At 39.9% G+C, this 14,150-nt stretch overlaps 1 protein-coding gene across 1 annotated transcript in view; it reads left to right on the plus strand.

Moving 5' to 3' along the window:
• The first annotated feature begins 612 nt into the window (after positions 1–612).
• gask1a (golgi associated kinase 1A) overlaps positions 613–14,150 on the plus strand; it is a 66,713-nt gene continuing 53,175 nt past the window's right edge. The window contains exon 1 of the mRNA XM_051956416.1: positions 613–929. Coding sequence (XP_051812376.1) covers positions 927–929 — 3 coding nt within the window. The 5' untranslated portion in view covers positions 613–926. The remainder of the gene's footprint in view (positions 930–14,150) is intronic.

The raw sequence follows: 14,150 nt of genomic DNA on the forward strand, positions 1-14,150 counted from the left end.
CAACTATGCACACAGGTCACAAGAAATGGTGTGAACAACATGATGAAGAGTTTAAAATGCTGCCTTGGCCTCCAAATTCCCAGATCTTACTTTGATCCAGCATCTGTGCCGGATACCACAGAACACATCAGAGATCTGTTAGAGTCTACGTGAGTCAGAGGTGTGTTGGCAGCTTGAAGACATTGTTCTGACTGATCAGTCTATCTGACGTGATAGACTGATAGTGGAGTCTACATCAGCATCATCAGTGGGCTAATTATTCCATGAACATATCTAAGGAATTATATCCGTTTGCTTTCCATAATAAAAGTAACAGCTTAAAATATAACGACTAGTTTGAATGAGTTGTAGAAGTGAAAAAAAATATGTTAATGTTACAATTTGAATTCAAATCTCCCCGAGAAGTCCCCCTATGGAATTATAAAACCCTGCTTTTCGTCGTTTCTTGTCAGTTTGGCCCTTTGCCAAACGCCTGGCTTGAGTTTTCTTCCAGCTGGGAGAGACGCTATTATGTGAAGGGGGAAGAATCTTCTCAGATTTCAAATCCAAGCAAACCGCGTTCCTCCTTAAAACACAGGGGCTTTTACTTTGAAATCGGCTTTCCCAGACGCTCGCGTGGAGCAGCGCGTTCCCCAGAGAGTACAGCGGGTCTCAACAGCCTGCTGATCAACTTAAAGTGTGCCGGGAAGAGAAGCAGCGTATGGTGATGTTACCTGTGCCAGTAAGTTGACTTTTTGAAAGCAGAAAAGCGTCTTCAGGAAGTCCTTGAAAACATTTTCAAACTTATTAGTAGTTGAGGGAGTCGCGCGCGGCAGCTGCAACTTCAGGACCACCGGCTGTCCGGAGTCTGAGAGGAGACCCGACAGCCCATAAATGACCTGTTCACAGACGCTGGAGGGGAATGCACTCGACCAGGGACACGAACCATGGTAAGACTCTTCTCTTCTTTTTATTTCCTGCTGCAGTTTCCCTTTCAGCCGTGCAGTTTGAGACCAGACCTGGGCTGACTGAAGCGGCAGATCTTGGACCTGCACGGTTCAGTTGAGGCGCAGACTTGACGATTATCAGCTGTTGCAGCAAAAAAAAAAAAAAAATGCATATATTTGTTAAATATATCAAATGTAGGTTTCCCCATCTGAGAATTACTCCTGGAAGAGGTTTTAAGATCCCGTGCAACACTGTTTAACCCTCCTATTATCTTTGGGGTCAACCTGACCCCATTCAATGTCTCTAACTAAATGAGATTGATATTTTTTTTTCCTTGATATTTAATGACTTTTCCTAATTGAATGGTCGAAACTTGGTAAATATAAAATGAATGTGATGCTATGTTTTCAGTGTCCTGTACACATGTTGTACACATCAGTGTTTTCTGGGGTCATTGTGACCCTGGGCTTTTAGCTGAAATATCAACATTTTACACTGTTTTGTTTTGGTTGTTTTGAAGTATATTGAGGTCAGTATAACATGCAATTATATAATCCTCAAAAGACCTTAGGGTCCTAAACTTTATGAAATTGTATTAATTTTTCCTGGGGTCACATTGACCCAAACATAATACATGTTACTATTCTTGATAACAGAAATTGTTTTTCATAATTATGCCAAGTTCCTTGGCGGAGTTTTGTGACGATCGGCATTATTTGTCTGTCTGTCTGTCTGTGGAGTACTGCACTGTCTGATTGCTTTTTTTGTTCCAAATGTTATAGAAAGCAAAAATATGTACTTTGAAATAATACAAAGCCATTAAAACACCAAAAAGAGACGTCTCTCCAATTTTAGGTCAGTCAGTGAGATTTTATTGTGATCTGCAACTTTCCATAGTCATGTAACAGGTTTTCTGGATGTATAAGGGGAGTGGTTGGAGGATTGTTTTATTGAGAGGGCTATTTAAGCAGTCAACAAACAGACATAAAGTATATGATACATAAACTTGGGGAACAATTTTAATTATAATAATTTTCTGAAGGTTTCAATTGCTGGAGTCAAATTGACCCCAAGGATAAAAGATGTTAGTACGTTTGAAGATAATGGAAGGGTAAAGTAGTTCACTGCAAGTATACACATCAAACCTCCATGACCCATATTTGTAGCATTTGTAGCTAGGAGATAAAAGCTGATGCTTGGGTAACCTCTAGATAAGCAACCTGGAAACCAGCCTGTGTTTTATGCTAAATCAAATAGTTGTTTGAGAGAAAATCAACAATTTACATAGAAACCCTAAATTCACTTTTACTAACTTGCCCTGTGTGAATATTTACAACACTGTCCTCAAATGTCACCTTTTTTGTGAAATATCCTGAGACTTCTTTTGCTAGGAGCCTCTTAAACTTTGTTAAAAGTCAAAAAATAGTCCATATAATACCACATTCAAGCTACACTGTATGATCATCTGTCTTAGCATTTTGTACAGAGAATGAGAAAAAAATGTCTTTTCACATTTGGAAATTGGAATTGGCACTAATTGGATAAGTAAGCTAGGTGTTCAAAGAGTTGATTAACAGAAGATGTATTGCGACTTCCTTCATGTATTCATGCTTTCTTTTTGTAACAACTTTATATTTTTCAAACAAAATTATGAAAAATAACTTTTTTCAGGACATTCCAACTTTTTTAAAAGCACTTGTAGTTGCTAGCCATGTGATGATCGTGACTAGCTTAGAATGCTAGGTGCTACAGGTATTATTGACTACCAAAGTGGGTTACGTGTAAGTTGTTTTGTTAGGTTTGTTAGATATTTGTTTTATTAAATGAATAGCTGCTGAGTGTATAGATGTCTCTTCCACTTCACAGTGATAATTAAAAAAAATCTTCTGGTCTTTTATTTACCACCATTGGGTTATAAGTAGGTAAATCAGCTGCGGACTTTGACATAGACAAAGACTTTACTGGCATCATAGTAACAATGTTTATCGCACCTTAGGTCCCAGAAGGTAGCGCTGGTGGTTTTTCAAGATTTTCTAAGAAACACAATGACCAACTGATTAATAAGGAAACTAATTGCTGATTAACAGTGATGGAAGTCTCTCCACAGTGTTTAGTTCTAGCAAATGCAAAATGTAGACAGATTGAATGACTACAACTGAGAGGAGAGGAAAAGCAGTCTCTTTGTGACTCATTGCAAATAGGTATTCCAGTGAACTAAATATAAGTTTGTAAGCCACTGTGTCACCTGAGGTTTGCATTCTGCAAAGTTATTTAAAAATGCTTAAACTTTGAAAAGAGCTTGGTTGGCACATCAAAACAGTGTTTTCTTATCATCTGACTGGTGATCATCCGTCTTTCAAGGAGTGCCTATAGTTTCACATTTCAAATTGGTTCCATATGCAGAGCAGACAGACTCCTGAGGTCTGAACCGCCACATGGAAACCAGTAGGGGAAACTCTCTGTCCATTCTTCTCTCCTCTCCTCTCCTCTCCTCTCCTCTCCTCTCCTCTCCTCTCCTCTCCTCTTCTCTTCTCTTCTCTTCTCTTCTCTTCTCTTCTCTTCTCTTCTCTTCTCTTCTCTTCTCTTCTCTTCTCTTCTCTATTTTTAGTAGTAGTCATATAAGTAATTGCTGCTGCACATTCAGTTCATTGAAGATGTCAGACTGACCCAAATACAGACATTCTGGAGTTACCTTCTGACCGTACACTGCAGCCTAAAGTTCAACAGTCCAGTCCTCTGCAGATCTCAGGTCTTGCTACTGCTGTTCCTCAGTTTACGGGGCCCACATTGGAATTCATTGCTGGGCACACAAAACCCCTCCAGAGCCACAGTATAGTCACTCTTTGTATGTTAAACACCAGGGACTGCTGCTCATTGTATTCTCAGCTGTGCTTTCCTGTTCCTTTGCTCCACGTCTGTGTGGGAGAGAGAAAGAAAAATAGAGGGTAGACATGCTTATGCTGATTGCAGAGATTTACTCTGCATCAGCTGAGCATGTCCATACACACTTCCTGAACTTTTCAAAATGACAGGAGTGCAGTTTGGTGTTTATTTGGCTTTCTTATGCACAGTACTACTATTTCAGAGTCAGCCGGTCTAGCCAGCACTAGGACCCAGAACTCTGCAGCCAAATCACCAAAATCAGCTGTAAACTCTTTCAACCATTACTTATCTTTTCACTAGGCCTGCAAAGCTAGCGTCATTAAAAACCATCCAACGTAGCTGTTACACCCACGCACACTGCCTTGTCTTAAGGATATATAATGGATATATTTGCAAAAGTATCCATACCTGCCGAAATTCCAGTTTAAAAGAAACAAGCAACTTTAAATTACAGGTAGTATCAGTCTCATCATGAACTCAGGTGTCTGGCTGTAATTAATGATTTTTGCCTGAGGTAGCACACTGGCTTTAATCCACGCACATTCATCCATATATACATGCATTTAAACCTCCTATACACTCGCACACACATTTATGTAGAATTTGCTGTGCTGTTGCATTATGAATGAACCACAAAATCTCAGCTTCCTTCACCTGTAGATGTGCAGTATGCTGCCAAATGGCCAGAGGAGAAAGTAAAGCAGATTCACCTCAGCGCTCACACATTCAGTCATCAAGCAGCTATTCTCAGTATCTTCATTAGCAGCACTATTGCAGTAAGTTGCTGCTTTGCAATATGTTGACATAAGTGTAAAATAGATCCAACAGAAGCGTTGTTCAGAAGTGTTTGTGTCCATACATACATCTACACCTGAAAAGAGTGGCTGCTGCTTTTAAACAGGCAATTTGTTTCATTAAAAAACATTTAACAGAAAGTACAAGAATTTAGTACAATTGTAAACCAAGCTAATCATCAGCATTTTAAAATTGCATTTTATTGTCACAATATGCGTATTTTTGCCAGTAACAACTTGTCACTTGGAAGTTTAACTCGTGATATGACATACACTACCAGCAAAAGTTTGGACTCTCCCTTAATTTTCCCGTATTTTTGTCAAAACAGCCCAATTAAGAGCTAACTTTAGCAATTTGCTATTTCTAATTATTGCAAGAAAATTCATGAGTATGCTGTGAACAAAATTTAATCAAGTATGGCACTCAAGTCGGGATATTTCTAAGCATTTACTGATGAAAGCATTACTAGAAGGTTTAGGTAGCAACACTACGCTATCTTTTGTTTGGTTAAAAACACTTAAAATATCTTTGCACAGGGTTGCATGTCCCCCGTAATAACTATGCCGTCCCAATAGAATGTTTTTCACACCTTGATTCACAGTTCTTTACTCTGTTCACAAATATTTTGCGTTACCTATTTGAGTTGATATAAAAGACTGACAATTTCTGGAAAGAAGAATATCTTTAGCTAATTTGAAAATGATCTAAATCTGAAGTAGCACAAAAATGGCCAGAAAACCTCAGTTCAGCAAAGAAAAAAGGATTGAAATTCAGGTTTTGAAAAAAGAAGGCTATTCTGCAAGACAAATTGCTGTTTAGTGGGACAGACATTCACACTACAACAAGACAACGATCCAAAGCACACCTCCAAACTGTGTCAGAGGTATTTGGCAAAGAAAGAGGAGGAGGGGAAGCTAAGGATTATGACTTGGCCAGCTCAATCCCCTGACCTGAACCCCATCGAACGTGCATGGGATGAAGAGGACAGAAACGTCAAGAACAAGAAACCCACAAGTGCTGCAAACCTTTATGAGATGTTGGCAAAAGCATGGGAGGAAATTTCAAGTGATTATCTCATGTCACTGATCGCAAGAATCCCTCGAATTTGTCAAGCAGTTATCAAAGTTAAAGGAGGCTATTTTGATGAGTCACAGATTTAGACAATTTATTAACGGTATTATATGCTAGATGCTTCAATTTTGTTTTCAGTGTTCTTATCTATAGTTCTACTGTGATTAGAAATGAAACATGACTAAATTGCGCTCATAATTTAGGTAATATGAACCAATCACAGAAAAATTAGGGGTGAGTCCAAACTTTTGCCTGGTAGTGTATGATCAGAAATGTTGTGCAAATATGGGGTTAGACTACCTGACATCAGCATGACAACAACCAGACCTAAGGGATGTGAAGGGGCACCACCAAAACTGAAGGTCAAAGTTAACATTTTATCCCATATAGCATAACTGATAGCAGACATACTTGGAATGTTTCCCTTAAGCAGTTTCCACAGTGTTTCCATTACAGTGATAGTTGGAGCACAGAGAATGTTTGTAGTGGTGTAACGGACTGTAGTCTCGCTATGATCCATACTCATTTGTATCCTCCATTGGGCACACATGTCAACTGCAGATTAATTGCAAAGTTAACCATCACAGCGTGAAACACAGTTTTACTCCTGCTGTTCTTTGTAAAATAAGTGGACCAGATTCACACTTGATAGTTTTTGCATTATCCTCCTTACAAACAAAGCAACAGCACTGAAACCATATCTGTGTCTTAGCGAGGAATAATTCCCATAATCTTGATGCATACTTTCCTTGACAAACTACAAAGCAGTTTACATGAATAGAACATGTTTAAAGCTGTTGGTAGTTACAACCACAGCAGTATTTGTCTCTCTGTATATACATATTTTGCATTGTATTTTAGTTGATCCCAAAAATGATCCAATTCTCTCACTCCACTCAAAAGCTGTGATCTGATCCAAACCATGAGTTTTGTGATCCGTAGCTTCCCTAATTCTTTGTTTACATTCTTTTTCCAGAAGTCAGACGCTGAAACCTCCCTCCTCTTAACTTCATACAGGTTGTGAAAGGCAGCAAGCTATGAGAATCAACCCTTTTTGACTTAGTTATTACCCAATCGAACATACTAAGCATCTTATCAGACAAAAATTCTGTGCAGTCTGAACTCAGCATGAATCTTTTTCAGTAAGTGTCCAGTAAGCTAGTGTCAGTTTGACCAATGAAACGTCTGATGACAAATATTTCACAACCTCATTTTCACAGCAGAAATAAAACAAAAGTGAGAACTCAAAACAAGAATGAATAAAAATACAAATGTTCAGAATGGACAATGTGATAATGAGCTAGCTGCTGGTTGCAGTCTGATTCAGTGACCTGCAGCGTCTGTGGAATCACATTGCAGCTCTGATAAGTACGAGTTTTGTCCTGGAAAATCTCTTTTTCAGAAGCTGCTGACCTCCTGTACTGCTGTTAATGAGAAGCTTCTGACAGTCAGTAATATTACGTCCCTGTTAGTAATGTTGTCTGATGGTAGCAGTGGCATCAAAACAGCTGAGAAAGTTGGAACATGTAGACACCAGTCAACATTTATATACTGGCCAGCTAATATTAATCTAACTGTCACTACTAATGCAAGACAGGTTATGTGGATGTGACGCTGACATTACTGTCCGTTAGATAGCTTTCATGTTCCATTCGATTATCTTTCCTGTTACAGGGACTGAGTCACTTCCAGGATTAACAATGACTCTCCATCTATATTGTCTCTAGATGTTCACCAAAAGATATCGCTGTATTAGTGCTCTCTGTCCAGATAGGAAACAGGACTTTACTGAGCAAGTCAGTGAATCCGGTTCTGAAGGAGTGGCTGGTCGTCAGTGGAGAGAGTAGGTAACTGTGATGATGTTTGGTAAGCAGAAAGTGGTTCTGTTTAAACAGCCAGAATTTGGAAATGATGATGCTACCACTGCCAACTGGACAGGAACATCAGGTGTCAGAATTAACACTGCAGTGAGCCAGTATACACAATACCAGGTATGTCACACTGGCTCATTGAAATGCAGTCATTATAAACTGTAGTCATTCCATTTGTGCTCCACCTGCAGTGACTTCTCAAAATGAATGTTGTGAACATGGCATCCTATTAACTGCATCTGTTGTTAGAACCTCATTTACACCTAGTATTAACAATATTAATCCCACTGACATCATGCGTCTGGGGAAAGGTGTAGATGCATATTGCATGTAGCAGTTTCTCAAGAAGAGCCTACATCGCTTCCTCAATCTGGTTTAGCCTGCCAAAGATCTGATGACAACGTGGGCAGAATCAAGATGATCAGATCATCAGAAAACTTACTTAAGTCTCTTCTCGGTCATTGGTTAAACCCCCAAAAACTCATGTCATTATTAATTTTCTGTGAAAATAATTGCTTCTCACATTGAAATGGCTCAGTTGTAAGTAGATCTATGAAGTTCCTCCACTTATATGTACGCTACTGGCCTCATCTCCAGCACACCGGCTAACCTGTAACTCTGCTCAAACACCATAAAACTACTCTGTCACCACACTGCCAAGTTATAATATTGGAGTGATTTAGCCATACATGCTTGAGCCAGAAACTGATTCTAAAGAAAAACAATGATATGGAAAGCACCATCCCAAATTAACATGGAATCTAAGATCTTTTAACAGATCTAAGATCTGTTATGTGTGAAACCGTGGCTGTCTGAACCGGTTTTGATGCAGTTTAGAAGTGGAAATACTCAAACATGGTGTTGACTGCTTATTTTACTCAGAAGAACGTGTAAGCAAGGTATAAATTTAGATTGTCACCAGAGAGGGTGAAAAGAGTTTGAGTAATCAGATGTCCTGATAAATCCAAATTTTCATTGTATGTTAATAGAAGTTGTAACCAGGATTATCTGAAATACTGGCAACATCTCTTGTTAACCACATTCTGCCACCAGCAAATAACGAGACAAGGCTGTATAAGCTCTATCAAACAGGTTCAAAAGGGTTGTATAAATTTCATCTTTTTAGTTAATTCAGCCAATTCAGGATGAATTCTGTGTCCCACTGCTATGGATTAACTTGGCTGATTCACCTAGACACTGCATTAAATGTGCAGAGGTGGTATCCTACCGGCTTTAAGGTTTATTTGACATATTTAGTATATATTGAAGCAAATAAACCCATAACAGTGAATAAAAAATGCCTAACAAGCACATTTACTAAAACAGCAGCCAGTGGCGAAGATGCAACCGCATGCTGTTCTGCTGCCTCTGCGTAGAAGGAATGAGCTTTTCCTGTCTTTGTGGCATCGACTTTGTAGTGTAATAAAACTGGGCAGAGAACAATAGGAGAGATTTCAGCACAGTGAAAGTGACTTCAGAGGCGCTCTGCCTCCCACTCAATCTGTCGCGAGTAGAACTCTGAAAGGGATGCTGTCCTCACAGCCATCTGCTGCGCGTCTCTGTGAGGAGGTGGCTTGTGTATCGATGAACACTCATGATGTGCATTATAACTTGTTTGAGTAAACCAAGTCATCAGCGATGAAAGAGAAAGGCTGAGGTGAGGAGAAGGTAGAGGAGTGTTAGGAGGGAATAAACAGAATGACAGATAAAAGGCTGGGATAAGTGTGGAAACATAGCTGTGTTTATAGTCAGTCTTTATCGTGGACGTGTCATAACAACTCAGTGCTAATAGCCATTTGCTTTATGATGCCTGATGGGTTTGCACCGGCTGTGTCCTCAGAGCCTTCAGACAAGGAGAGAGAGTCTTGTAAAAACACTACTGAGTAAGAATGTTAATCTCTTTCTTTCTCCTTCTTTCTATCCCTTTTTCCTCCAGCTTGTTTTTAAAAATGAAACAACCAGGTTGGTCGCCACACCATAAAAATGACACCTGTGAGGGCTGTGTCTGCAGGACGCTTTGTGAAATATCTACAAAGTCAAAGGATGACAGAGAATAGCAATAGGAAGGAGAACCAAGGAATGACAGCAGAAATTGTAAATAAGAGAGAGAGAGAGAGAGAGAGAAAGAGAGAGAGAAAGAGAGAGAGAGAGAGAGAGAGAGAGAGAGAGAGAATATTTCTAAGTGGCTGCTACAGCTGGGCAAATGTAGCTTGCTAGTAACGCAGCCCGAGGCTGCCAGTGTTTGTTGGTCCGTCAGTCAGCCCACAAGTGTTGCCCTTAATTTTGTTTTCTATCTGGCAATCTGTCAGTCTGTCTGTACAAAACTTTCATCCAAAGCAATATATCTTGACATGACTTGCCAGATTGCTGAGTTTTCCCCATGAAATTGCCCAGAAGAGGTTGTGACCTCCATGTTTTGAACAAACTCTTTTTTGCATTCTAGATGGGTCCAAAACAGGAAATCATGGCTATAAAAGGCTACAGATTCCTGATGCTAAGTAAATAGAACATTTGTCATTGCTACTTCATAACGCAAAAATCTAATGAACCCGCTGCTTAGATGTTGTTTTCAGTAACACTGTTAAAATGAAGATTTGCCCCCATCTTCCATTCAAACTAGTAGATAGATTGCAATGAAAGTTTGTACAGATATTCATGGTGATGAATCCCACTGACTCCAGTGATTCCGTGAGCCTTCCTCTCCCTCAGCCACGTTTGTGATTTTCGGATAAATATGTTAAAATGTATCTGTTGGGTTTTTATTTTAACCTTCGGAACCCCTAAACCCGCTGGCAGAAGATGTGAAAACAGGGAATTTCGACTTGCAGATGCTCCTTGTGAAGTGTTTTTTTTTTTCAGATTTTTTGTAAAATAAATAATTGTAGCTCATGTTATTTATTTATCTCCACATCTAAGTAGCCTCACTTAAAATAGTTTGTGAAAGTACTGCTCTAAGTTGTGAAGTAGAAAAATGCTTCCTGAAAGGTTTTTAGGAAGAACGATGAAAACAGAACTACAAGACAAATACTGAAATAAACAGCGGTGGCAGAAGTTATAAGTAAAAAGTTATGCATTCAAAGGTGAAAGTCTTACAAGGTGTAAAGTCTTGGGTATTTTTGAAAACCCAATAAAGCGGCAGTGCTGACCTGCAGGGCCACCGACCCTCAAAATGTAATACTAGTTCAGTCTCAGGAGGGTCACTAGGAAGAGAAGAGGGTTGTCCTTCTGGCGGTCATCCATCAGCACTGAAGATAAGTAATCACAATAAGGTCTAGCAAAAATAAGAGACAGAGCTTTTGCTGTCTGAACAAGAGTTACTTTTTCATCCATAGTTTAATTGATGCTTGAAGGGGTGTCATTTGACTGCAGCCCAAATGTAGCCTCTTTCTTGTGCGTCAGCAAATTATTTTGAAATGTCAACCTCGCCTATCGTTTGGCTGCCACTTCTCTTAGCAGTGGTCTGTCATGCAGCACCTTCCTCTTAGAATAATGGAATGTGTGTTGGGGAACAGATTCGACCACATGTGCAGTCCCATTGCAGCCATATGGAGAGAGAATTTTTGTGCCTCGGAGTAATTACTTTCAGAGCTGTGATTTGATGTCTGGGCTTCATTCAGCACACAGACATGGAGAATATAAAGCGCTGCAGTCTTTATTCTTTTGCCAAAGGGGGAAAAATCAAGTCTCTTCACTCACAACAAGGCTTTTTTTGACAAAGCTTTTCTCATTTTAAGGTGAGATTGGTTTGGGACTTGGAACAGAAAGAAATGTTTTGTGGCTGCCTGCGGTACATATTTTATTTTGAGGCAGGGCTTGGAAAATAGGCAACAGTCAAAGGCAGATGGACTTTATTCTTTACAGGAGGACATGTTTTAAATATAACTAGTAAAGGTTTCCCAGACAGAAAGGAAATGATCAACCATTAAACAATACATACATCAATGGAACACAGGTGTGATTGAGTGTTTTACACATTAAAAGACAAAGGTTTGTGTCAATTTATGTGCATCCTCAAACACAACTGTTTTACTGGGGTTGTCACTCTTTCAAAAAATCAACTTTGGATGATTTCAAGCTGGCACGTAACTCCAAATCCATATTGAATGGTTATTTATATAATATCTGTGTAATATAATACTATAATGCATCAGTTAACTTATATGCTGAATATTTGCAGCACCAAACAGAAATGCAGCCACAGTAAAGCACAACAATGCTGCATCCATTTTCATTGCAGTAGTACCATGTAGTTGTAGAGGTGGCGTAGTAGGTGTCATCTTCACTGAATAACACCTAGAAAAATGGTGGCAGATTGCACTTTTTAACAGATATAGACTGGTCCTGGTGCAGCGACCTTCAGGGTGGAGAAAGTAAACAGCTTAATTACATTGGGGCTTAATTACACTGTCAATAATAGGCAGAAGAGAAATATCAGTAGACATGTAATGAGATCATAACCTGCAGTTCCAAGATAGTTTTCAGTAATAAATTAACAACATATTTAGCATATCAAGGTCAAACTGATTCATTTTATGAAATCCTTCTGCTGGATCACTTCCTGTAAATTTGAGTTTGAGCAGATGTCTGTGTAGGTTCTCATTCATCCAGGTCATGGTTATCCAAAGTAGTTTAAATCAATCCACTGGACTTTAAGAAAGTTCCTTGAAGACGTTTCACCACTCATCAGGTTGCTCTTCTGGCTGTGTGGTGTGGGGTCTTTTGGGTGGACCAGTCTTTGCCTGAGGGTGTTATTTGGCTTAAAGAAAGACCGGGATCTGGTGTTTGTTGAAAATCCTCCTCAGTTTTTCAGACACACCAGACACATATGGGATCACTGTGTTGTTGCGCCTGCTCTCCTTCTCTTCGGTCTTCACTCGGTTCTCCTTTCTGGATCTTGTGTGAGCCTTCACAGAGGTCCAGTCAGGGTATCCACAAGTTTTCAGTGCCCCTTTCAGGTGTTTGTGTTCTTTTTCCTGGCCTTGGGTACTTGTGGGTAGCTTGTCAGCCCTGTGTTGCAGGGTCCTGATGACTCCTAGCTTGTGCTCCAGTGGCTGGTGAGAATCAAAAAGCAGGTACTGGTCTGTGTATGTTAGTTTCCTGTATACCCCAATGCTCAGACTTCTGTCCTCTTCTATGCGGACCTCACAATCCAAAAAGGGCAAAATGTTGTCCAGTACATCCTCTCTGGTGAACCTGATGTTGCTGTCCACCGAGTTGATGTGTTCAGTGAAAGTTTGCACCTCATGAATTCTGATCTTGGCGCATGTGTCGTCCACGTATCTGAACCAGTGGCTTGGTGTTTCACCGTTGAACGAGGTCAGGGCCCTGTGTTCCACTTCGTCCATGTATAGATTGGCCACAACAGGAGACACTGGCGAGCCCATGGCACATCCATGTTTCTGCCTATAGAAGCTCCCTCTGTACTGGAAATAGGTGGTGTTCAGGCAGCTCTTTATAGTTTAAATATTTAGTTTTTAAATTTCCAATCTTCATTTCTTTAACATCATCTGCTGCTTTAGGACATATGCACAAGACTGTACTATTCATTCTGGGAGTTGCGGTTGATTTTGCTAGACATCCTTCATATACAGTGTCCACAATGGTTAGTTTGGCTGTAATGAGTCAAATGTTGGACTGTGTACAGACCTCATGCCATACACGTTCTACTGTGCACATTACATAGTGTAGTGCCTTCTGTAGCGTCTAATGATGACCATTAGGAGGGAGACCTGAGACAGTTGTGACACACTGACAGTGTGCACATGGCAGGGAACGAGGCAAGGTTCAGGCTGGAAAATTTGTTTTTATAAATAGGAATCTCAACATGAACAAACTGTGAGTAATTTATATTCATCTCTATTGAGATGGGTCTTTACAGGACAGCTAATGAGTTGAGAATGTCCAGCGATCTGTCACCACACAGCATAGCTTCTAGGTGTGGTGAAAAACACAAAAATTAGAGAATATGCAAAAACATGCATGAGGTGCAAAGACAGCCTACAATGCACACACCAGTTTGCTGTTTGAAGGTCTTGTCAGTAGACAATTGCCAGATAGCCCACTGTCACACTCCAGCTACTAGGCTGACATATGATGGCAGACAGGTCACCATGCAGACAGACCACATACATACAGTCACAAGACAATAGATGACAGTTGATGCCCCACAAACAGAACAGGAAAAGACATCTCTGGGTTTTTCTTGCTCATGGTCTTTCTGCCCTACTTAATATGGATTCAGACAAGGCATGGAGAATATTATTCATATATTATACTCATATTTACCATTTTCTTTCTGAACGAAATTGTTCGCCATTAGCACATCCTGGACATATAAGTCATATGTTGCAGCTACTTCATCGTTAAAGCTCTCTCGTTCTGCTCTTAAAATTTGTATGTACATAAACTTACAGTTTTGGCCAACTGGTGGCGGCACAATACACTGTAAGCACTAAACCGACATAATATTACCATACAGCTAGCACGTTAGCAAGCACTTGTTTACACATTCACAAATGTTGATGTTAGATCTTGATTCCCGCTAACCCCAGAGGAACATATCTGTCTCTTTCGCAGTTGATCGCTCCATTTTTTTCTCCGGCT

The sequence above is a fragment of the Acanthochromis polyacanthus genome, chromosome 12, assembly GCF_021347895.1.
Source record: "Acanthochromis polyacanthus isolate Apoly-LR-REF ecotype Palm Island chromosome 12, KAUST_Apoly_ChrSc, whole genome shotgun sequence".
Lineage (NCBI taxonomy): Eukaryota > Metazoa > Chordata > Actinopteri > Pomacentridae > Acanthochromis > Acanthochromis polyacanthus.